General features: G+C 47.8%; 5 protein-coding genes across 5 annotated transcripts; 3 read left to right on the top strand and 2 right to left on the bottom strand.

Moving 5' to 3' along the window:
• Nucleotides 1–1,391: 1,391 nt before the first annotated feature.
• Nucleotides 1,392–2,849, top strand: CLAFUR5_00938 (uncharacterized protein; the record flags this gene model as incomplete). The annotated part of the gene is made up of 6 exons (XM_047900086.1): nt 1,392–1,536; nt 1,591–1,678; nt 1,731–2,132; nt 2,197–2,220; nt 2,279–2,671; nt 2,726–2,849. The coding sequence occupies 6 exons, from the start codon at nt 1,392–1,394 to the stop codon at nt 2,847–2,849; spliced, it is 1,176 nt and encodes a 391-aa protein (XP_047755957.1).
• Nucleotides 2,850–3,060: 211 nt separating this feature from the next.
• On the bottom strand, nt 3,061–6,333 carry CLAFUR5_00937 (uncharacterized protein; the record flags this gene model as incomplete). Its single annotated transcript, XM_047900085.1, has 1 exon — nt 3,061–6,333. One exon carries the CDS (start codon nt 6,331–6,333, stop codon nt 3,061–3,063), a length of 3,273 nt encoding a protein of 1,090 aa, XP_047755960.1.
• Nucleotides 6,334–7,005: 672 nt separating this feature from the next.
• On the top strand, nt 7,006–7,497 carry CLAFUR5_00936 (uncharacterized protein; the record flags this gene model as incomplete). The annotated part of the gene is made up of 1 exon (XM_047900084.1): nt 7,006–7,497. One exon carries the CDS (start codon nt 7,006–7,008, stop codon nt 7,495–7,497), a length of 492 nt encoding a protein of 163 aa, XP_047755959.1.
• Nucleotides 7,498–7,511: 14 nt separating this feature from the next.
• Nucleotides 7,512–8,604, bottom strand: CLAFUR5_00935 (Lipase 2; the record flags this gene model as incomplete). Its single annotated transcript, XM_047900083.1, has 2 exons — nt 7,512–7,939; nt 8,001–8,604. The coding sequence occupies 2 exons, from the start codon at nt 8,602–8,604 to the stop codon at nt 7,512–7,514; spliced, it is 1,032 nt and encodes a 343-aa protein (XP_047755962.1).
• Nucleotides 8,605–9,384: 780 nt separating this feature from the next.
• On the top strand, nt 9,385–10,860 carry CLAFUR5_00934 (uncharacterized protein; the record flags this gene model as incomplete). Its single annotated transcript, XM_047900082.1, has 3 exons — nt 9,385–9,389; nt 9,443–9,616; nt 10,107–10,860. 3 exons carry the CDS (start codon nt 9,385–9,387, stop codon nt 10,858–10,860), a joined length of 933 nt encoding a protein of 310 aa, XP_047755961.1.
• Between the last annotated feature and the right edge of the window lie 13,653 nt (nt 10,861–24,513).

The following is a 24,513-nucleotide window of genomic DNA, read 5'->3' as shown; positions in this document are numbered from 1 at the left end:
TTCTAGGCCTTTTGTTACGCTTTGGCTAGTATAAACATCCGATCGACCGCATGACAATTATTGCGGGAGCCGTAGCGCTGTGTGCGACATAGCCGTCTCGACAGCGGCCACGACAGCATCGAAGCATCTGGCGCCGCACCTCTTTCGCTGCTGTCGATATTATTCTTGGAGCCTGTCCTGCTGCACGAACGACGTACCCACCTGAAACGGCACTTCAGACGCTCCAGCGACCCGGCTCGCGGTGCTTGATCAACAGACGAAGCATACGCAATCCATCGCACCCACACTCACACCCACATCCCCACCCACACTCACACACCAAGACTGCTGCCCTCTGCCGGCCAAGCCCTCCCTCTGCCTGCTGCCCGCTGCCCACTGCCCACTGCCCACTGCCCGCTGCCCGCTGCCCTCCGCGCCATTCCAAATTAGCCGGCGGCAGCAGCACACGCTCGATCGTGACCACTCCGCGCTCCTGTGCCCACCTCCAGCACCAACCCGCCCACTGCCGACTTGGGATCAGGGAAACGGGTTCCTGCGTACGACCAAGGTCAGCTCCCTCATTCGCTTTTGCAACTCGCCCAACCCAACTCCCGTCGTCACTCGTGCTTTCTGTGCTGCCATCGCGAGTAACGATCAGACTTGTCTGCTGAACATGAGCATTTGAGAAAAGTGCCTCTCGTCGACATGGCATCGAAGCACACGGCCGGCGTGCCTTGACTGTGCATGCTTCTTAAACTTCTCGATGCATTCCACAAATCCATGTCTGGCCTCACAACTCACTCATCCTTTCAACCATCCTCGCAATTCAGATCGACTACGCGCCGCTAACATCGGGACTAGCAACCGCAGACAACCATCACACTCTGTGGCCGTGGCCGCCCGCGCCCACCATGGCCACGTATTCGACAGGACCTCACGCAATGCCGCATGGCTTGCCACAAGGAGATCACCATGTTGGCTACGGTAGGTCATCTCCTTCTCTCCATTCCCGTGGATCGCCTGACCACAATCGATATCGACGAATCGACGACCCTTGTCGACGATCAAGTCTGGCATTGGGTGCAGACGCAGTGCGAATCACGAGGTCTGTCCGGCGTGCACATGATCGATCGGTACCACTTGGCAAACAATCGCGATATGGCCCATGACCCTGCTACGGCACTCCTGAGCCCAATGCGCAGTCACCATCTCCTTTGTAATAAGGTCCCAGTCCGTCGCGCTGTCCCTGGTCCGGGAAAAGCGCTACACTGTCAATGTGCACAATCAAATACGACAATCGATCAGGCGCTGACAGTAGCCCTTCATAATCGCGGCTGCGAGTCCTGACGCACAGAATCGACATCAAGCGTCTCTGCCACGCGAGATCCGGCGCTTAGGCGAGACTTGATGTAATGATGTCTGTGCCGACGAACTCAAGGTTGCCGGTTATGATGGCGTATCACCCAGGCCCATCATCAGCAAGCAGTGACAAAGCGAGTCCATTGAGCAATCTCAACTTCTTCAAGAACCTGAATCCCGAAAAAAAGCAGACGAAAGGTAAGCCACAGTCACGATGCCATCACGCCAAGACTGCACTGATGATCGTGCAAGACGGACAGCCACCAAAGCGTCGAGGTCCCAAGCCTGATAGCAAACCTGCCTTGACAAGAAGGCAGGAGCTCAATCGGCAAGCACAAAGGTACGTACATGGCGACCATGCTTCTCTTGTACATGGCGGCTGACGGCCACAGAACGCATCGCGAGCGCAAAGAGCTGTACATAAAAGCTTTGGAGCAAGAAGTGCTTCGCCTGAAAGAAGTCTTCGCCGAGACTAATCGAGAAAAGAACGAAGTGCTAGCCGAGAACAGACGTCTCAAGGAGCTACTCGCACAACATGGCATCTCGTACGACTTCGGCACCTCACCTATCAAATTCTCGCGCGAGAACAGCGGCTATGGTCCCAGCTCAAGTGGTAGCATATCCGGCAGCTACCAGATCGGATCCGACAGTACCGGCTTCAGCCCACCACCTCCAGCAATGTCCGCCCACGCCCAGAACATGGCCGCAGTGCAAGCGAATCAAATGCGCAGCATGGCGCAGATGCCATCGAATCGGCTCGACTACGATAGCATAGGCATCGACTTCGTCCTAACGTACGACTCCCAAGGCAACCCCATTGCAATACCAGGTCCCTACCCGTCGCCACCTCCGCACTAGTCAACCTCCCGACAAGATGCCCTGGTAGGTTCCAGGCGACAAACAAGATCCGTCTCAGCTGACGCTCACTCTCTCCTTGCAGGCTCGAACGGCCTTGCATGGACCACATGCAATACCTCATGGTCCGATCGCATAACCAAGAGGGCCAGACGATCCATCACCCGATGGAGAACTCTGACGATTCGGAGCACGAGCACATGTCCGGGCACGCGCTTATGCAGACAGCTCCCCCATATTCGCATTTGAAGCAGAAGCCGGCGGAGATTTATCCTCATCAGATGCCGGTTGGTATTGATAATGGTACGCTTACAAAGTTGATGCAGTTGAGCTCACGCTTGCCGCTGGATCGGGAAGGTGAGATTACTCCGGTCATGGCGTGGTCCATGATTTTCGGGCACGAAAGGGTGGCGCAGCTTGAGGCGAGGGATATTGAACTTGTTAAGCGGAATCTGGCGGCCAAGGTTAGATGCTATGGGTATGTTCATTCAGCCGCCTCATGTGGCGTTCAACTTTCTGACGACTTCTCCAGCTTTGGCGCAGTCCTGGAAGAATTCGAAGTCCACGACGCCCTCGACACTCTTTTCGCCGAGAAGGACGGTACGGCGGTCCCAGCTCTCGGCCAAGCAATGGCAGCACAACAAATCAATCCCTAATGACCTACGCATTTCGGTTGTCTTGATCACACATTTCCGGCTCCACAGCCACGTCACTTTCAACAGCATGGCGATATGCGTCAGACGCATTTTGGGGAAACGGCATACACGAGAATTACCACGCATATCAAGATTGTATCGATAATTACGATTAAGAGCTAATGATGACCAAAGCTCATTTCTATGCTTGGCTCTCTCGTCGTCTCATCTATCATGACCAATTCTGCCAAGCGCATCCGCAACCTCCTGTCCCACCGTCGATGCCGCTGTACTCTGTATCACGCTTCGAAACTGTACTGCTGCTGCTGCTGCTGCTTGTTGCACTTGGCACACTGGCCGCGTTGACGATTGTGCCCCCAGCCGCGCGGTCTTCGGCGAGCCAGATCTTGGCAGAGTCCACGACGTGGTGTTCCGAGTCTAGGCCGTAGCAGTAGACGCCCTTTTTGGAAGCGCTGCCGCCGTGACGGTCGAGAGTCATGGTCACTGCGTATGGGAATGATCCGGGCGCTGTCGTGTCGTTGGCCGTGGAGTTGGATGCTGAGGTAATGGAGTTTGCACTGTTGGGGTCGTTGTTGATCAGGGGCTTGCGGGTCCAGATTTGGACCAAGAATCGCGTTTGTGAGAAGGTGCAGACTGCTGAGGCATCTGCCAGGGCGACGTTGCTGGTGAGCTTCTCGCTGGATGAGATATTGGCCGTGAGGCTGTTGATGTAGATCGAGCGGTCGAAGTAGGTGTAGAAGCCGTAGTGTTCGGAGTCTTTGCCACGATCGAAGAGACGCAAAGGTTGAGCGGTTGCGTGTGGGTACAATGCTTGCGCAACCGGCTTGCCATCAGCCAACTTGGTGGCATTTGGGATGTCATCTGTTGTCGTCGTTGAGGCATTGGTCTGTCCTGCGTCGGATGCGTCGGGGTAAGGGTAGCTGAAACTCTCATCTCTGACTTGTAGCTTTGACCTGGGCGAAGATAGTGCAGCCGCATTGAGCAGCGACATGTAAAAGGGAGTCTCTTCGCCATTGTAAGGTGCGCTTACGTTATCGGCGTACTGACCCAGGAACTCTTGATCTCTCTGAGAGGGCGCCGAGGGAGATGCAGAGTACAGGTAGTCTGACCACAGACTCCTCCTGATGAATTTGTGCAGTGCACTTGAATCCTGCCATCGCTTCGTGGTGGAAGTGCTGGATATTTCCACCATGGTCTCGTTCTTGGGAAGTGTGCCGTTGCGAAACCTGATCTCGAAACGGAAGTTGGGAATGCTGGAAATTTCTTGACCAGGTGTCGCGCAGCTCCACATCTTGCTTGGAGCAACACAAGTATCTCTTGCTTGAGTGCTCTTTGGCTCGACAACAGTACTTATACCCACAGGCAGGGCAGGGAACCCGGTCAAGTTGACCCATGATGCCTGGACTGGCATATCTGCATGATGTTGCGGGATGAAAACGACCATGAGCACGATCATCAGCAAAAGCATAGCAGATACACCTGCTGCCAGGGGCCAGAAGAAGCGCCGGTACCACGGCCGCGAGGGCTTGTCCATATCGAAGCTGCGCACCGTAAGTTGGCCAAAGCGATCTGTCCCTAGTCGTGGCTTCTCACACAGTGATTGCGGTGGTGGCCACACATCAGTTTCGGCGTCAGATATGCCCAGACCGTACGAGTCTTGCCTGACGTGTACAGGTCGAGGAGCTTGCTTTCCGGATTCAACCTGGGACCGACTTGTCGTTTGTTGATACTCATGGTCGATGGTAGCGGCACCCATAGTCGCGAAGCCAAGGCCGTAGTGAGAGGGTGTCGGCGCCTGTTGCTCAACCTGAACTTGCCTTTGTTCGCCAAAAACTATCTGCGGGCCCGCAAACCGAGCCATCTGAGCATCCTGAACTATTGGGGTAGCGGAAAGTGGAGACAGTTGCGAAGTCATGGTTGCCTCTGTCAAGCCGCGCTTGGGAAAGGCACGCGAAAGGCCTGCGCTGTGGAGTTCATCCTCAGATGGAGTTGAGAAGATAGTCGGTCCAGCCGCAATGCCACGGGGTACAGCAGGCGCAGTGGACGTGCTGAACGGCTTTTCTTCCGTCTTTTCATCCCCATTGATCGATTGATGCTCTGAACCGTTGGCTACAGAGCGGCGTTTGATGTCACGCTCGGGCATGAAGACGCTCTGCGATGGGCTCCAGGTATCGCCATCGCTCGTGACGATAGCTCTCGATGTGCTGCTGCCACACAGACTCGGGAACATTCTGGTGGCATTGTAATATGCCGCAGCTTCACCAGAACTCGGTACCCTGTAGATGTTCACTTTCGCGGGGTCCATGTCGAGTGCTCCAGGTGCTGTATCAGCTCGCTTCGGCATTCGTTTGAGATCGTCATGTATCAACGTGTTAGGACCAGCAGCTGGAGCTGAACGCAACTCATCATCTTCCGAAGTTCTGTTGGTGAAGATGACTCCACCGTGCGAAATTCCCATGCTCGCAGACTTGTCCAGGATCGGTTCGGCATCCTCGTTCGTCTCTCTTGGAGACGGAGATCTCCAGAATGGTGTGGTTGCTGACTTTGCGGAGAATGGCGATGTTATGACATTCCACCATCCTTTGCTGCGTCGTGGTGTCGGAAGGGCAGACGCGGACAGCGCCGATTGTCGAACACTATTGTTGAAGTGTACAGCATCACAGTCGGTCGATGCTGGCCCCTGTTGAGAACGTGCTGATGGAAGATCTTCTTCGAACGCGGTGATACCAGAGCCCCTGCTGAAGTCCGAAAACCAAGACTTCTGAGCTTTCGTGCTGACAAACGATGGGAGCGGAGGGACCGGCGGAGCATTGTCGCCTCCATACGATCTCGGCATACAATTGGTGTACCTGGAGTACACGCTTGAGGCTGACCGATGCTGGGCCTTGCGTGCCAATGCGTCCGGAGAGAAACTCTCCTTTGCTGGCGTAATGACAATCACTGGTGGACAGGCATCGGGCGAGCGCGGGAGAATTGGAGAGTTGGGTGTCCTGGTGTAGTTCGAGACTGTCGACGGTGAGAAAGTCATGCGAATGGTCATAGCCTGGTCAGAAGGTGAAACATCGTTGCTGAGGTCGAGTGGAAAAGGACGTAACCCTTTGATGCGTTTGTTGAGAGGCACCGCCAGCAAGTCCTGTCGCGAGAGTTCATCGCTTTGTGCAGCAGAACGGTTGTTCTGAGGTACTGGAAGTGCCGGGATTACAGGAGCCACGTGTGCTACTGGAGCCGGAAGTGTTCGCTTTGGCCCAGGCTGAATCGGCGTGCGGTTCTCCAGCTGTTGCTTGAGGCTACCACTGCCTACACTGGCGTTTTTGCGAGCCTCGGACTCTTCAAAGCTAACAAAGCTCAACCCTGGAACACGAGATTCGTATGGAAAGGTTCTGCCTTGGTTCGCGCATTTGGTATCTATTGTGAGCTTTCCGAAAGGTCGGGATCGTTTGGTGCGCTGAGACGACTTCCGCCGGTTACTGCCGAATGCGTGCATGCCGGATGGCTAAAAAGCTGTATTTGTGTATGTGAATGGCGCCAGCGCCTCGTTTTGAAGAACTGCGAAGAAGAAGCGCGCCCAAGGAAAATCGTAAGCAAGGAAAACGAGAGCAAGTGCTGCTACAAAAGAAAGTCGGCCGTGTCGTTGTAGATTGCAGTAGAGAGCACGAATCTGAGGGAAGAAAACTGGACTCGACATCAAGGCCAGACTGCCGAGACGGTGGCACGAAGCAGTAGAAGTATGCAACCAGGTGTCTCATTGGTCTGTCGACGATATCGCGGAGCCGCGTGAGCAATCATGCTGCTACGATGCCATGTGGAACTGACGTCGGTGCGTTTCCCTCCAAAGCAGCTGGGACGGCGTCGGAATATGGAGAGCATTTTGATGAGGATCCGTCTCGTCTTTGCAGCGCCAATCGATGCTTGCTTGGGCGTCTGCTGGAAGCGCTGGAATACGCGCCGTACCCTGCGGACCGATGATGCCGTGGCGAAAACTGGCGACGTACTCGAGAATGGGCTGGCAGTGCGACATGGAGCCTATGCGTGAAACACAGTGGTGGAACATGCATTCATCGTGTTGTCAGTCGTGGTCTAGACGGCAGTCGTCGTTGAGAAAGACAACAGAGCGGAAGAAGTGGGACTCGTGAAGTTTGAAGCTTGGAGAGCGATGATGTGGAAGGTGGAGCGAGGAGCTGCACGTGACGGTGCGTATGTCTCAACGAGTTCAGCCCCTCAGTCCACGACATCCGCCCCGTGCCTCCTCAAATACTTGCATCTCTCGCTATCATCTGCGTCCCGTCTCGAAGCCATCGTCGTGGCATTCACCTCTAGCACGGTGCCCGCCCACTCATACCGCGGCCAATACGTCTTCGCCACACCACTAAACGACTCCTCGTTGACATCCAAGTGCACTGCGAACGAGATAAACCAATCTCTCGTAATCCTCGCCAACGTCTCATTAGCCAAAGGTCTTTGTGCTCCCGCTGAATTCTCTCCAAAGAGGAACGGCACAGTCGCAGCATGCTTCTGGCTGCCAGCGTTGAAGACCTGCTTCCACGCCGGAACACCCGCTTTCGTGAAGGATTCTGCCAGCTGCCGGGTCCCGCAGTTGACAAAAGCGTCTGCGAAGATTGCCGATGTGCTGGCGAAAGCGGATGGGTAGTCTGAGGTTGGGTATTAGCTGAAGAGGCGCGAGAAGAAGTGAGGTGTGGCTTGCTGCCACAGGGTCTCGAGGTCGGACATTGATTGCGAGGTTGTGATTATGGCCGGGTTGGTGAAAAGATCTCCTTCGTACGTCTCGCGATTGGTGAGCAGTGGAACTTTGCTGAAGCGGCCTGCTGCTAACTCGACCGATGGACGGCCTTGAATGATCTCTCCGTCGACGGACGGGCCGTAGTAGAAGTCGCCGTAGCCGTAGACTTGTCCATGTACGGGAGGGCGGCCATTGTAATCTGTCATATAGGTCATTTGCGCGGCGTTGGCGAGCTTGTCGCTCGGCAACTGGCGGAGGCACGACCAGTTGGTACATCCACTGTGCGCCAGCAGATCGTTGTATTGTATGCTGATGATCGTTTCATTGTGAAAGGGTTGCCACCAGGGGTACTCTAGACGAGCGTCAGCAGGTTTTGAGCGCAGATATGAATCTGCTGCGATCTGTCAGCTCACCAGCAATAACATATCTGAAGGGAGGCCTCGATGCACCGCTATCTAAGATGATTTGATTCGTGACAGAGCCTCCACCAGCACTTCCACCATGCACAGTGACTCTCTGAGGATCACCGCCAAAGTTCGCAATATACTTCTGAGCCCAATCCATGGCGAGACGTTGGTCCAGAAGGCCAGCATTTGCCGTGCCATCTTGTCGGACTTCCGGGCTGTTCAGAAAGCCAAATGCTCCTAGGCGATACTGAACTTGCACAAAGATCAGGTTACCTTTTGATTGATTCACCATTGCATACCCAGGCGTTGTCGGAGCGCTACCGGTAGTGTAGCCGCCCCTGTGTATTTCGACAAAGACCGGCAACTTAGATGCGGCTGGCTTGTCAGGTACCAGAACATCGACAGTGAGGCCGTCTTCTTGTCCGCCAATAGATGTGCTTATTGGCAGCAGCCAAGTCGGGAACAAGTTGGACCTTGAGACGAGGCATCGAGTATGGCAAGAGGACCTGTAGCCTCCATATTGGGCGATTGGATTTGGTGCTCGCCATCTCTTGACGCCTGTAGGGGGTGCAGCGTAGCGGAGACCGTACCAGGTGATGATTCTGCTCATGAGTCTCAGCGTTTCAGCTCATCGAAACTTGAAATTGTTCACACTACGGACCCTGTGCCATTGCTACGAATACCTCTGTATTTCGCATACCCTAAGTCGATGACAGGATTGTCGCCCAGAGCTCCTGTTGGGCCGGTATGCGTGAATGGCTTCGACGAAAGAGCAGAAAGTAGGAGCGTAAATGCCGTAGACTTCGTGATCTACAGTGAGACGAGACTTCGAGTCTTTGACTTACAACCAGGCTAGCTGAGGCCACGATAGGGCCCAGTATATAGTTGACGTCCGGTCGCTCATTCGCATGGCCGGAAGTCTGAGACTTTCGCCATTGAAAGTACGTAATAGGTCTGGGCCCCTTGGGTCAATGTGCTCCGAAGAATGTTGGTGGCATGATGAGCCTCGGATGTTCCAGATGACTTCGTCGGATTATACGACGGATACATTGAGCACGTAGCATATACCGCACTGCCGGGGATACCTCCCTCTCTCGCTCCTCGGATCCGGCTCTGGCCATTGTCAAGCTTCGCGGACCAGGAGCGTCGACGACCTGGGACTTCGGGCAGATGGTTGCAGGAATACCGTCGTTCGACTTCTCTGACATATCTTGCTCTGGGACCTCGTGCAACAGTACAGGTCTGCCTAGCCTCACGTGCAGGAACGGTTGCCAGGGACTTGGCCTCGCGTACACAGAATCAAAGCTCTTCGTTGGGGAGGCGTCGGACAACAGTACGTACTTCTCAACTGCTGATGGGACCGTCTTTCTTCCGCATTTCGAAGGGCACTATGAGGTACCAGCCAAGTGGGGCAGAGGCAGTTTCCGCTACCTGACGCTGTCTCTCAGTCACGACACGGACCCCGACACCACCGTGTCCATCAGATTCAATAACCTGTACTACATCGCCTCTCCCAATGTGCCTGCAGCAGAGCTGGCCCAATACACCGGCTACTTCCACAGCTCCGATCCTCTACTAACCAGATCTGGGACGCAGGCGCACACACTCTGCAGCTCTGCACCGTAGCTGCCAATAACTCTGTGCAGCATCTCTATATCGCTCTGGGCGGAGGCTGGTCTCAGGATGCGGTCGCTCAAAATCTATCCAGCACGGAGATCTTCCTGAGCGACGGCGCAAAACGGGACCGGAACCCTTGGTCAGGCGACATTGTGGTCGCACTCAGATCTGCATTGGTCTCGCAGAACTACGACAACCTTCGATCGAATCGCAATGCACTGCAAGAAACCATCATACTTCAGGACAGGAATCAGTCGTCTCCGACTTACGGGTACTTCCCATACACTGGATCGCCCCTCGGCGATCTCCTCATCACATACGGGTCGTCATGTAAGGTCGCACTTTTTCCCGTCGCAACGAGAAGATTACTGACGATTCTCTGCAAACGGCTTGAGCGCCTATGGCTCCGATACCTACCACTTGTACGCCATTATCGGGTTCTGCGAGTATGTTCTGGTCAGCGGCGACGTCGCGTGGGGCTGTGCAGTACTTACAACAGATGGTTGTTGGCCTCGGAGCTGCACTTCACTTCGTCGACAACTCAACAGCCCCCATGAACGGCACCCGCATCCTAGACTGGGCCCGAATTGGTCAAGGGGGACTGAACATTACCCTCAATGCCCTCCTTTACGGCGCATTGACAAAAATGGCAACTCTCGCTCCAGACCTCGGGATTGAACAGGCAGACGCTGCCACTTGGTCTTCCACAGCGCAAAAGCTGAAAACATCAACCCAAGCACTCCTCTTCGACCAGTCCGCCAACCTCTTCAGAGATAATACGACCTCCTCCGGCTCAACCATCCACCCTCAAGACGGCAACGTCCTGGCCATAACCCAAAATCTCACCGCCACCTCCTACCAATCTCACCTCATCTCCACCACCCTCGCCTTCCGCCTCACTCCATTCGGCGCCCCAGCCCCAGAGCTCCCCTCCTCGATCTCTCCTTTCATTGGATGTCAAGAAATATTCTCCCACTTCGCCACAGCAGAAGGTAACGCCTCCGCGGCCCTGAACCTCATCAAGACGCAGTGGAGATACATGCTCCGCGCTTTCAGCAACTGCAGTACAATCGAAGGCTATGATGCCGATGGGTCGTTGATGTATGGGTGTTACCCTGGTGCGGAGAGCTTTGTGAGTCATGCGCATGCGTGGAGTACAGGGCCAGTGTATTCGCTTCTGACAGAGGTGGTGGGGTTGAAGGCGAGTAAGATTGATGTGATGGCCAGGGAAGGAAATTTGGAGTTTTAGGCCTGTTGTGTCTGGGTCGGGAATTGGCCAGGTGAGAGGTGGATATAGGACCGAAGATGGGATGTTTGAAGCGGATTGGGAGGTCTGCGAGAGGTGATGGAGGGCGACGACGAGGGTGCCGGACGGTTTGACGGGGACAGTGTATGTGCCCTTATCGGTCATTTGTGAGGATGGAGATGTGAGGTTGGAAGTTGACGGAAAGATTGTAGCCGTGGAGAGGCGTGGCGAGCCGTATCTGCGTCTTCCAGATGTGAGAGGTGGGCTGCATCACATCGAGCTTTGCTGGTAGGAATGACTGTTCAAGGGCGAATGAATGTTACAGCTCCGCGAACGGTACAACAGTCCTGGTGGTAGACTCTGAGCTTCGCGTGATGAGGACCACTACATCGTCACCCTCAATTTTATCGAATTGCAATTGCTGCACCCTGCCTTCCTCTGGAATCTGGCCACTCTCTCGGTGACCTTCCTCGAAGTTAATGACCAGTGTGCCGACTTTGAACATAAGCTCCGAGTTCCAAGCGCCCTCGTGCTGCGGGCACTTTCGCAGCAGACAAAGCGCATGCTTGCGAATTTCCAAGACGCGACATGCTAAAACAACGTTGAACAGCACTGCGATGCTCCCGCTAGCAAGAGCGAAGATTGCCGGCGCGTCGTCGTTAGTGGCCACCAAGCTGTGGTCCATAAAGGATACGATTCGCTTGAAGAGGTTGCTATAGTCGTCATAGGCACACCACTGACGATCTCCGGCGTAGACCGCCAAGAAAGTCCATTGCGACCAGAAACGTGCCAGTAAATGGCAAGAACTTGCATGAGGAGGATGAGATGGAGCAATAGTATCGTGACCTAGAAGTTCCATTCCCCGCTGCCATGAAGAGAAGTCGACCTGTAGCTTCGCTTGCCCACAGCAACGGTCCAACTCGCTCGCGAAAGCATGCCGGTCGATCATGAGAATGTATTGCAAGACAGACCGTGACAAATCAGAAAGTCTGTTGCTCGCATCTTCAAGCGTCTCGAAGGTTGGCCGAGAATGCATGATCAGAGGCGGGTCTAAAGTGCACACTTCCGGCGCAGAACAAACCCGCGGTCGACCATGGAGTGCATGCAAGTAGCCCTGGCGGCTCAAGGTCCACAGTATCGACTCGTCGATGGTTCCAGAGTTTGCGTCTTGGCAGATCCTCAGGCCGATGCGAAGATGGACCAGCATTTCCTGCGATTTGTCGCGCAGAGACTCGAATGTAGCCATGACAATGCAAGCCAGGGCCAGTTCTGTGAGAGAGGCCGAGCCATTGCGGACACCACGCTGCAGCTCGGTTAAGGCAAAGCCATAAGCTTTGTTGACGTTTTTCAGACTCTGAAGCAGAGTAGATCCAAGTTTCCCGGCCTTTGCCTCATGACAATGGTGTAGTGAAGCTAGAGCCGTGCAGCATGCTCTTAATGCAGTCGACGTCTCTGCGACGCGAAGCAGTAATGCGAGCAGGCCAGGGTCCGGATAGTGTCTCTTACACAGCGGAATCGTCTCCAGGCAGAAGAAATGGTAGTCCTGTCCAGCACGTCTCATCTGCACCGTGATCGGCGGGCCGAGGAAGGCACGGAATGATTGCTGTCTGTTTCTCGTGATTTTTGCTGGCGTGACCTACCCAGGGCATTGCAGTCCAATACGAGTGCAGTGGTCACAGTCTGGAGATGCTTCGTCACAACGAATGTGCCGTGTCTTGCATGTCGCACAGCCAGTCCTGGGACTTTTTGTGCTTCGCTCGTTTCTGGGGGAGCGTAGACTAGAGGTCACGAGGATTGCGCCGTGTCCATCCATGCTTGCTCGACAGACAGGCAGCACACAGATTGAGTGACATGACGACCAGGAGGAATAATAAGTAGACGTAGGACAGATGTCATCCGAGCCGCCTCTTTGCGCAATCGAATCGAGCCCTGATCATGATCTGCCGGGCCTTGATGCTGGCTGCAGTGCTGGCGAAGAGCGGAAGTCTAGGTTCGGTTTGGGCCAAGCAACGAATGATGTCTGTACGGAATCTGTTGGTGTAGAAGTGGGTACATACATGTAACGTAGTCCAATTTGGAGGCGCACATTCGCTGCTCGGTCCCTAAGGCTTACCAATAAGAACTTACCTCGTCGTGGTTAGCTCCTAACAGGGCCTGAGCCCAACGCAAACGTCTGTCGCGATCCGAGCGTGCACATGGGCAACATCCCATCATCAAAACTTGAGGCCACGTACGCTAAGAATCAGGTGACTGATTAGTCACCTGCAGCCTCTTCAAGAGCAACACTTGTCCATTCTAGATAGACACATGCAATACACAACCTGCTTTTGAAACACCCTATATGAGCCCGTACAATAAATTCCCACACTTCTAACGTGATAACGTCCTGACCACAGATAAGCAAACCTTCGTAATTACTTAGATTACGTTACGATTTCGTAACGTAACGGAAATTACTATGCCAAGCGTTACGTTATAATTACGATTACGTAGAGATTCTATTACGATTACCTCGTTACGTTACTTAGAGATTCTATAACTTAAGTAGTTACTTAGGTAATAAAAATGGTAATATTTAGTAGATTTTAGCTCTACTAGTAGTTTCTATAGATATATAGCAATTTCATAGCTAACTAAGATATATTAGATACTAATCGGATAATTTATAACGTACTTTACTACCGAGCGGGCTATACTACTAAGCGGGCTACTTTTACTAAGAACTATACTACTTCTACTTTAATTACGACGGTATCTTAATACGACGACATTCTATAGAATTGTTACTAGGAGGACAATTCCTCTTTAGATTCTTCGCTATCTAGTAAGTCTACTTAATAGGTACGTATATTATACCCCGACTCGCTATATCGCTTATAGCGTCGTAGCCTTAGTACTAGCCAAATACTATCTAGCGACTCTCTACTTACTTCCTACCTCCTAGTATCCTTTAGAGGTATTAATTACGACGCCTTATTAAAGGTTAGAGACCCTCTAGACTAAATATACTTACGCTTTCGTACTTTCTACTATATAAGGGCCTTGTTAGACTTATATAGCTTACTAATCTCGCTTTATATAAGAGCTATCTAATACGCTATTCCTCTACTCCCTTTTATAAGCTAATACACCCCTTCCTATAACGAGTTTAGCGATAAACCTACCCGGGCACGCATTTTGTTCATTACTAGTATCGATTAAGAGTCGAATTCTTTTATAGTTCGTAGTATCTTCGACTCCTAAGGGGTAGAGTCCGGAGCTAGAGGGGTTAGCGTACGTAGCTTAATATTAAGCTTGTCTATTACTACCTATAGATTAAATAGAACTAAACTAGCGCCTCTAAAGCTAGATAGGATGTTCTCCTATCTAAATATAGCGTTATAGGCTACCCGGAAGGCGCGTAGGAACTCTACTTTATCGATATAAGTAATACGCTAGCGTACTAAGCCCGAGAGCTAAGTACCGTATACCTTCTTTAAAGGCAAATAGTAACCTATATCTAATAGCTAGAGTAAGTACGAGGCGTACTATCACGGCCCTAGGCCTAGTAAATGTCTAGCTAGTAAGTAGGTTACGTAACCGCGCGTACTAGCGTAGTACCTCGGCTTATATATAGCCTCGGCGTACCTCGCGCTCCTCTTTCCTACGTACCTAGCTACTTTATATTAACACGACTATAAACCGTTATACTTAGCTAGGTCTCTATATCCGTAGAAGAGCTACGACGGGATCTATAAGAGCGTAGATTATTAATAATAACCGTAATAAGAGATTACGGCGTACGCTAAAAAACGCGCGACTCGGTATAAGAGACTACTATAGGCTAAGTAGCACCTAATATAGTACGACCCTAAGGATAGCGAGGCTCGCTACTAGCTATACGACTAGTAGTATAGCGCGAGTCTATATTTAATATATAGACTTAAGGACAAACGTAAGAGTAGTAGTAGACTACCGACGACGCTATATAGTAGAAACTCGAGAACTTATAGCGCCTAGTTACTAACCTACTTAGTAAGTTCAACTTGTACGACCTTCTAGATAACGACGAGATCTAAGACGAGAACGGCGTTACTCTAGCGGTAGTCGACTACGACGACGACGGCGCGACCGAGGAAGGTAAGGGCGAGGATATATAATAAGTCGCGAAAACCCTCCGAATTCCCGCGAACGACCTCTTTTAACTCGATATCGACTAGCTCGTTAAGCTCCTAGTAGAGCCCGAGACCGCCGCGGCTATCTACTTTATCCTACGATACGCTAAGTAAGAGTATAGGAACGTAATATAGATAGCGACTATCCTCTACGAGTAGTTAGGTAAAGTAGGGTAAGAGCTTAGGAGATAGAAGAGTTACGACTAATAGATACGTAATAAATACGATACTCTAGTTAAGGACCGCGATACGCTAAAGGTATAGAAGGATAATACTACTAAGTACCGCGACGCTTATTAGAAGGACCTTAGTACGGCACGAGGAGAAATAGATTAGGCTAAGTAATAGCTTGTCTAGGTTTAGTAGGAACTCGATAACCTAAAGGCCCGACCTAAGGTATTATTGAATATAGTAATATCCGTAGAGATTAGTATACTTACTACGAAGAACGACACTCTAAAGAAGTAAGCTAAGGAGGCACTTTAGTAGTTATCTAATAATAACTCGAAGATTAAGACCCTGGAATTCGATCTCGATATATATAAGACAGAAGCTTAAACCTACTAGAACGATATTAAGTAGCTTAATAAGTCGTAGTAGACTTAGGTAGATAATCTTAAGAAGTAACTCGAAGACCGCCGAGGCCGCTCTCGAGTACGATCCTTACTATCTCGCGCTATATTATAGCGTCGTGCCCTATAGAGCGGCCAAACCCTATCTAAGGATAATAATAAGGATAATAATAGAGCTAGTAATAAGGACGAGGAGGATAAGGTAGCTCGCCGTACTACTAGAAAGAAGGCTAAGAAGTCTATACGTAAGGATAATAGTAACGACTCCGATCTATTATCTAAGGAGTTAGAGGAGGACTTAGAGTCGGATAGCGATACTCGTACTTATCGCCGCTCTTCTAAGAAGAAGAAGCTAGTCTACGACTTCGAGTCTCTAGTTAAGTATAATCTAGACCTTAGCTAGCCCTTTAAGACTTAGCGTAGTATAGATAAGCTAGAGAAGTTCGTCGATACTATCGATAGTAAGTATTAAGAACATATAGGCCGTAGGACAAGTATATAGGTGTAGGTGTGTCATGTGACTAGATCACGTGACTAGGGTTTGCTAGCCTATAGGCTAGTAAACATCCGGACACCTAGTATCTACCTATACTAACACCGGCGATACTATATATAGATACACGCTATCCTATTAGGTCCTTCTTCGTCTTTTGTGTGATCCGCCGTCTTCTACTACTACGTAACTCGTACCTATTTAATAGTAAGCTATCTAGACCCTCCCTTAAGAAGTTCTTCTCCGAGTTAGAGACTATTATCGACTATACGGTCTTTCGTAATAAGAAGGTAGTACTTAAGTTCGTATACGACTTACTAGCCTTACTAGGTAATACTTAGGAACTAGTTAGACTAAAGATCCCTACTATCTCGGGTAGCCTAACTAGTAGTAAGAAGACGTATAAGGGCATTAACGACCTTATTAAGGAACTCGCTAAGCGATACGGAGACCGTAACCTAATTAGTAGGGCTCGTAATTGCCTAACTAACCTTAAGATAGACAATAAGGATAGCTTCTAGACCTTCTTCCCTAAGTAGCGCTAGAATACTAACATCCTAGGCCTTAAGGGTAAAGATATAATAGACAACCTATAACGTAAGCTAACTGTCCGCTATCTTAATAAGTATCTGAACTTCCGTCCCGAATCGTTATAAGAGATAATCGATAATCTCTATTAGGTAGATAAGGACTTTAGGATCCTCGACGCTCTCTACCTACGCTCCGAGAAGCTAAAGAACGATAAGAAGGACGGTAACAAGGACAATAAGGATAATAAGCTAGTAGGTTTAGGCTCTAACAAGCCGACCCGTAAGGCTTAGTCTACCCGACCTAAACTATCTAAGAGTAGCCTTAGTAAGACTATAGACGAAGCTAAGAACACTCGCTATATACGTAAGAGCCTCTATAAGAAGTGTCGTAAGCCCGGTCACCGCCTATAGTAGCGTACTTACGAGCTATTCGAGTACGAGATACTAGTACGTCTAGGTACTAACGCTAGCGGTACTACCGTTATACTACCGGCGGAAAATACCTAGTCTACTACTTAAGCGTAATAACTAGTAGACATAAAAAGGAGAATATAAGATATAACGAAGAGGTACTACTAGTAAAGCTACCCGAAGGGCTTAAGCTATTATTATATATTCTTAGGATAGTAGAAATAGAATATAACCCTATTATCGGCTTATACCTCGTAATACTAGGGATAGCTAATAGGTAAAATGCATTTACTTTCCTTAATAACGGTACTAATTCTAAGTATATCGACTTCTCCTATACGTAAAAACACGATCTGCCCTTAATTAAGCTTAATAACCTACTAGCCCTTAGGTTAGTAAACGGCTCGATAGCCGCGGAAATAATAGAATACCGTATAAGTCTAGAACTTATACTCGGTAGTAGTTATAAGGAGACTAGAACCTTCTAGGTTATATATCTAGAGTATCATATTGTGCTAGGTAGGCCCTAGTATAATAAACACTAGCTAGGTATCTACTTTACGTTAGGTACTATAACCCTAAACTCGGAGTACTATAAGGAGTATTACCTATAGGATAGCGAGCTAGTCTAGGTATAGAGTATTAACGATAAGTAGGAATCGGTAATTACTAAGCAGACCTTCGAACCTATCCTAAAGACCTAACTAGCGTATTAAGCTACTGTTAAAGGAGACGATAATAGAGATTTTGTCTAGACTATAACCTCTAATATAATTATAAAGGAACGCTCGCGAACCGCTAAACTATTATTCGAAAAGAAACTAGCTATATTACGAGACTATAGTACAAGAGTATAAGGGTATAGTATTAACGAAGTCAATAGCTAAAGAGAGAAGAGAGTTTAAGAACGAGGCCTATACTTAAAGGCCGAGGTATCGGGCGTCGGTATCGGGCCGAGCTTAGTCATCCGGGTCACGTGACATGGGGTCACGTAATCAGATTCGAATCCTTTACTTACGGAGCGGCCGTAACACTACCCTCCTCTAAAACACCTTTATCTCGAAGCGTATGTCCTTAAATCTCCCGTAGCGTAAACGCGAAAGCTTTATTATCCTCTATATTGTCCGTTTTGTCTATTAGCTCTAATAACTTACTAGAGGCTAGTACTAAAACCCTTTCAATATAGCTATCGTTAGTATTAGGCGTATAGTTATCCTTAGCTAGAGCTATAGGGCTATTACCTTTACGTAGAGGCTATACTGTTACGGTTAACTAAGGTACTAGATCTATTACGTTCGCGTCCGGCCTTATATCGACTAAGGTCTTATTTGGAATCTAATGTTCTAGCGGATAAAAGTTAATCGGTATAGACTTAGTTAGGTTATTATACTTAAAGTCTACGACTACCTTCGGTATATCCTTATATACTACGCTCGCGGGCTCCTAGGTAGACTTACTATCTAAATAGCCCTTCTATTTTACTAGTATAGTAATGCCTCTACCCTTCGGCTTAGAATCTAGGACGCGTTTAACCTCCTAGGCCTTAAACGTGTTACTAGTTTTATTAGTAACCTCGATTAGCGGCGGTCGTACGTTATCCTCTAGATCTACCGGTCGGAGAAGATTTAAATAGAAGGAGTTATTTACGCGGATCGTCTCTAGTAGGGTAATACTATACGTATTCTTACCGAGCGCGGTAGTAATTATTACCGGTATAAACTATTTGATATTAAGCTTCTTAGCTAGGCGTAATAACTTCTAGTTCTTAGTATTAATATAGACACGGTCGCCTAGGCTATATCGCGGTAGTATAGTACGGTATATGTTAGCGTTATCTACTTATAGGGCTTAATCGTAACGTAAGTATTCGTATAGGTACGTACGGAAGTCCTTTATCTATTAGGTAAAACGTTCTGCCTTTTCGACGGACAGGCGTTACTTAGTAGGTATTAGACGCTTAGAGAGGCTATCTCTATTAAAGTTACTAGTACGAGGATTGCGACCTCGTTCGGTAAAGAATAGCGATATACCTATTACTTCTATAACTTAGTTATTCTTTACGAATTCCGCTAGCGGAAGCTACTATACCTAATCTCCTTATACGTAGTCGATAAAGACACGGAGGTACTTCTCTATCTCCTTATTCGTATTCTTAGACTGTCTATCGGTCTTAGGATAGAAGGCTATAGACAACTTATAGACTATCCCTACTAGTTCGTAGAAGCGTTACTAAAAAGCTAATAGCTACTAACTACCCCGATCTATAACGATAGATAGAGGGGTACTATATAAGCGGTAGTAGTCCCGGACGAAGACCTCGGTAATATATTCGGCCGTTATCTCCTTTACTAGGATTATATAGTATCCCTTACCCGTATAGTTAGTAATCGTAAGGGTATTAGTATATATAACGCTATTATAATTAGTACTCTTCGGTAGTCCTACTACGAAATCTATAGCAATTTCGTCCTATAGTTCAAACGGGATTAGTAGGGGTTTTAGTAGCCCTAGGTATTACGTCTACGAGGGTTTTAACGAGCGGTATTCGTAGTACTTAAAGATCTTATTACGTATATACTACGAAAGGCCGGGCTAGACAAAGTCGAGAGTAATAAGCTCGTAGGTCTTCGTACGACCTAGGTAACTAGTAGAGGGGGTGCTATAATATGCTTAGAAGACCTTAAAGCGTAAACCCGGTACGTCTAGTACGAAGACGTTATAGCCGCCGTATCTATTCTTAATATAGACTAGGCCGCCTATAGCTACCGCCTCGCTATTATCTATACGGTACTAGCGTAGTAGCGTATAAGGCTCTCCTATATCTAACTAGCGTAACGCTTACTATAGCTCCGCTTCTCCGTATATAACGCGGATCTTAGTTATAAGTTTATTGTCCTATCGGCCTAGACGGATCTCTATCGGCGAGATGTTAAGGAATCGGTACTTAGGTAGTAACGTCTATTCTTAATACTGTCTTCGTAGGTCGTTATCGTTTATAGGGACGTCCTATAGCCGCCGTATTAGAGTATTAGGTTTAATATTCGTCTTACTAGGGATATAGACAATCTTAAAGTAGAACTACGATAAGAACTTAGACTAACGTACCTAGCGTCTATTTAGGACCTTAGTACTTATAAACTATTTAAGGTGCTTATAATCGGAGTATACTAGGATTAGCTTACCGCTTTCGTCGGTAAGCTTTTCGAAGTCGGCCTTATCTCTATTAATGTCTCTAGACATAAGCTCTAGCTTCTATTCCTTAAAGGCTTTTACGATAGCGAGTAGTTCCTTATTATAGATATCGTAGTTATATTCTTACGGCGATATCTTCTTAGACATAAAAGCTACTAGGCGCTATATACCGTCTTCTTCTTACTACAACATTACTATAGTAGTAACGAAGTCTAACGTATCCGTTTCGAGCTTCGTTTCTCGCCCGGGTACAAAATGTACGAGTATAATATCGTCCTTAGTAAACGCTTGTTTTATACGTTCGAAAGCGTTCTAATATTTATTACCCAATACCTATAGTACGTCTTTCTTAGTAAGCTATATTGTCGGGTAGGCAATGCCTAAGTGGTTATAAATAAACCGCCTATAGAAGTTATAAAAGCTAAGGGAGGACAGAATATCTATGAGGTTACGAGGGGTCTCCTATTCTTAGATTACGGCGATCTTGTCCTTATCTATCTTAATACCGTCCGCGCCTATAATTAAGCTAAGGTACTTCGTCTCTTAGACGTAAAACTCGTACTTATCGATATCGAGTTAAAGTCCTACCTCCTATAGCTTCGCTATAGCCTTCTCGACGTGAACGATATACTCCTCTAGGGTGTCGCTAAATATAAGTACGTTATCGAGGTACGCGGAGGTAAAATCGTCTAGGTACTCTCGGAGCGCGTTATTAATATATAACTAGAAGGTACCGGGTACATTATAGAGACTAAAGGGCATTACTAGACATTCGAATTGACCGTAGCGCGTAGTAAATACCGTTTTCTACTCGTCCCCTTCCGCGATACGTAAACGATTAAAGGTAGCGATTATATCGAGCTTAGTAAAGTACTTCTTACTACTAATCCGGTTAAGGGTATCTTAAATAAGTAGGATAGGGTACCTCGATTTTATAGTAATAGCGTTTAGGGCGCGGTAGTCGATATAGACGCGTAGTCTACTACCTAGTTTACGTACGATAATCACCGGTAATGCTATAGGTAAGTTACTACGTTAGATATTACCTTTCTAAAGTTAGTTATCTACCTAAGCTTTTACTACTTCTAACTCTCTATTCGAAATCGGATAGGGCCGCTTAAACGGTAGCCGAGTATCCTTCTTTAGCTTAATCTTATAATCTAGGCTAGGGCGATAAGGTAGTAGCTTATCTAACTCTAACTTCGAGAATAGAGCTTACTAATAATAGTATATAGCCGGTAGCTTACCGAGTATGTCGGGGTCCTTCTACTTCCGGTCTAGCTTTTCTATAAATACGTTATAATTAGTTACGTTTATCGCGTAGGCCTCTACCTAGTACTCCTATCGATAACGGAGCGTCCTATAGTAGCTATCTTTAATATATATAGCGTCGTAAATATAGCGTTACCGTCTATAACCTTTCGTACTATTATAGCGTAAAGCCCTAACGCTTATACTATAACCGGATCGGCCGCGCTCTTAGCCGTATTTACTTCGCGTAGGTTAATCTATATAGTATATACTTCCGTACCTCTCGTACTATAGAGTCTCTAGAGTTCGTATAAGTTGATCTACTTAATATCGTCTCTATACTTAGCCCTAACTCTTTTAGCGCCGACTTCGAGGGGCTAAGGGACCGGTATGTCGCGGATATTAGGTCGCTTAAGGCTATCGTAGTCGGGTACCGGCGTTAGTAGTAACTCGGGGATAGGTAACGTTACTAGTAGGCTAACGTTCTTATAGAGAGAGTAATTCTAATAGTTAACGTCGTTAAAGGTAAGTACGCTTCGCTTCTAGTCTTTATAAGGGCTATACTTTACGTACTATCTAAGGCTAAGGACTTATAAGGGCGTACGTACTATAGGGTCCGAACGAGATAGTTGTTGTTCTACGAAGCTACGAAAGAGGAGCGCGAGGCGCGGCGAAGTTATAAAGTAAAGCTAAGCGCGCTAACCCGATATAGAAGGTCCGCGGTTTAGCCGGGCCGACGTAGCTATAGTAAGGGGTCGCGGGCTACCCGTAATAGTACCTCCCCTCCTAAAATACGCCTTAGTCCTCTAAGCGTTATCTACCTTATAAGGCTACTTACCTATCGAGCTCTATAATCGCACGAACGCCTAATTATCCTCTAGTACCCTATCGTCATCCGATAATATCGTATTCGCTCTATTAAGACTATCCTCGACCGGCTTCCTTCGAGAAATATATTGCCTAGTTAGCTAGCTTACCCTAGACCTAAGTCTGTCTTTAGCTAGTACTTACGTATAATTCTTATAACTAAAGTTAGGTATTATTATAGGCTCTATAGGCTCTACTCGGGTATCGAACATATACGGAGTAGATCCTATTAGAGGTAAGGCTCGAGGCGACTTATTCGTAATAGTGTCTTTCGGAATGACCCTAATCGTATTAAGCCCGAGTACCTTAGTAGCTAGTAGGGACTAGTTAGATAGAGCTACGAAGCCTATAGGCGTAGACAACTCCGGCCGGTTATAGTAAAAGTCTATAATAGCGGCGGCTACGTGTTTAAGTATATCCTCTATAGGTTACTAGGTCTTACTATCCTCCTCGTTCTAATATCTAGCCTATTTTACCTTATACTATATATCTACCTTACGCTTATACCCCTTCTTCACCTTGCCTACCCGCTTACGGGTATATATTTTAAGGATCTTTTCTACCTCGTATATATACGTAGGTACTACTACTATATCGGCTACTATATTAGCCTCGGTAGTATTAGGTTCGATAGTTATCGGTAGTAGCGGCGCTAGATACTACCCTTTAAGTAGTAGGAAATCGGGATAGTCGGCTCGTTATAGTAGTAAGGTATAGAAGTAGTTATTAAGTCCTACTAGAGCGTCTAATAGTTTTAGTCGATAAGAGAGTCTAGCCGGTATAACTTCCGTAATCTAGTAAGGGCCGGTATATCTCCTATCTAGCTTCTTAGATAGTCGAGTCGTACGGATGTTCTTAGTACTAAGATATAACTAATTACCTACCTTATAGTCTAGAGGAATGCTTCGGTAGCGGTTTGCTACTTCTACTTAGAGAGCTTATAGTATTCGTATATTCTCTTAAAGGTACTTATAAAGCTCGTAAATTCGACGTATAAAGGTTTCTACTAATCGCGTATCTAGTCGCTAGAGAGTAGTTAGTCCTCCCTCCTTTCTAGCGTTTAGGTCAACTCGCTCTATAAACTTAAAGTTATAGCCTAAGGTAGCGTAGAACGGCGACATACCCGTAGTCTTAGATAGGTGATTATTAATCGCGAACTAAGTAAGGCATAGCCATTCTGCCTAGTCATCCTATACCTTATTAGTGAACATACGAAGATACTATTCTATCGCCTAGTTAGTACGTTCTAACTATCTATTAGTTTCTAGGTAATATAAAGAACTTAGCTTACGATTTATACGGAGTATCTTATAGAGTTTCTTCTAGAAGGTAGTAACCTACTACTTACTACGGTCTAATATAATAGTATTAGGAAACCCGCGCCAACAGAACATATGTTTAAGGAAAAGCCTTGCCGTATTCCGTACTATTATCGCGCTAATAGGGATTAGCTCGACTTCCTTAGTAAGCCTATTAGTAACGGTTATAATGTTGTTATAGAGTATACCGTTAAGAGTACTATCTAGGAGTCCGATAACGAAGTCGACTATAATATGTTTCTAAGGCCGATCTAGAATAGGAAGTAGCTATAATAATCCTAGTAGCTAGGAGTATAGAGATTTTGTTATACGGTAGGTACGGTAATTTGCGGTATGTCTACGTACGGATCTCGCTAATCTAGGCTAGTAAAATTTACGTACTACGAGTTTATAAGTACGAGCTCGTTCTAGATAGCCTACTACTAGAGCGTTATAGTTTATCTTGATTATCCTAGTCTATAAGGCTTAGTCATTTAGTACCTATAAGCTCTAGCCGTCGTATTAATTTCGAATATATAGTAGGTCGCTATCTAATTTATAGTGTACTAGGTAAATCTTCGCTCTCTATAGTAGTGTAGGAGTACGGTCTTTCTATAGGTCCTTAATCGCGGTCTTAAGCTCGTTATCGGTTACGTACGCCGTCGATATTCGATACTCGAGTTCGGCTTCCCGCTAACTTTTACGCGTCGCCGGTTATTTAGTAGGCGTATCTCGTTCTATAGGTATAAACTCTTTAGCTTCAGGGTTTAGCTATACTAGTTCCTCTTCTTCCGGCGCATCTTCTACTATTGCCTATAGTAAGGCGATCTTAAGGAATCGCTTAGGAGGTAGTAATGTCTAATACTAATACTAGTTCCGAGGGTCGTC

This window comes from Fulvia fulva, chromosome 1, assembly GCF_020509005.1.
Source record: "Fulvia fulva chromosome 1, complete sequence".
NCBI lineage: Eukaryota > Fungi > Ascomycota > Dothideomycetes > Mycosphaerellales > Mycosphaerellaceae > Fulvia > Fulvia fulva.
The sequence above is the reverse complement of the archived record's forward strand: the minus strand, read 5'-3'. Positions and strand labels throughout refer to the sequence as shown.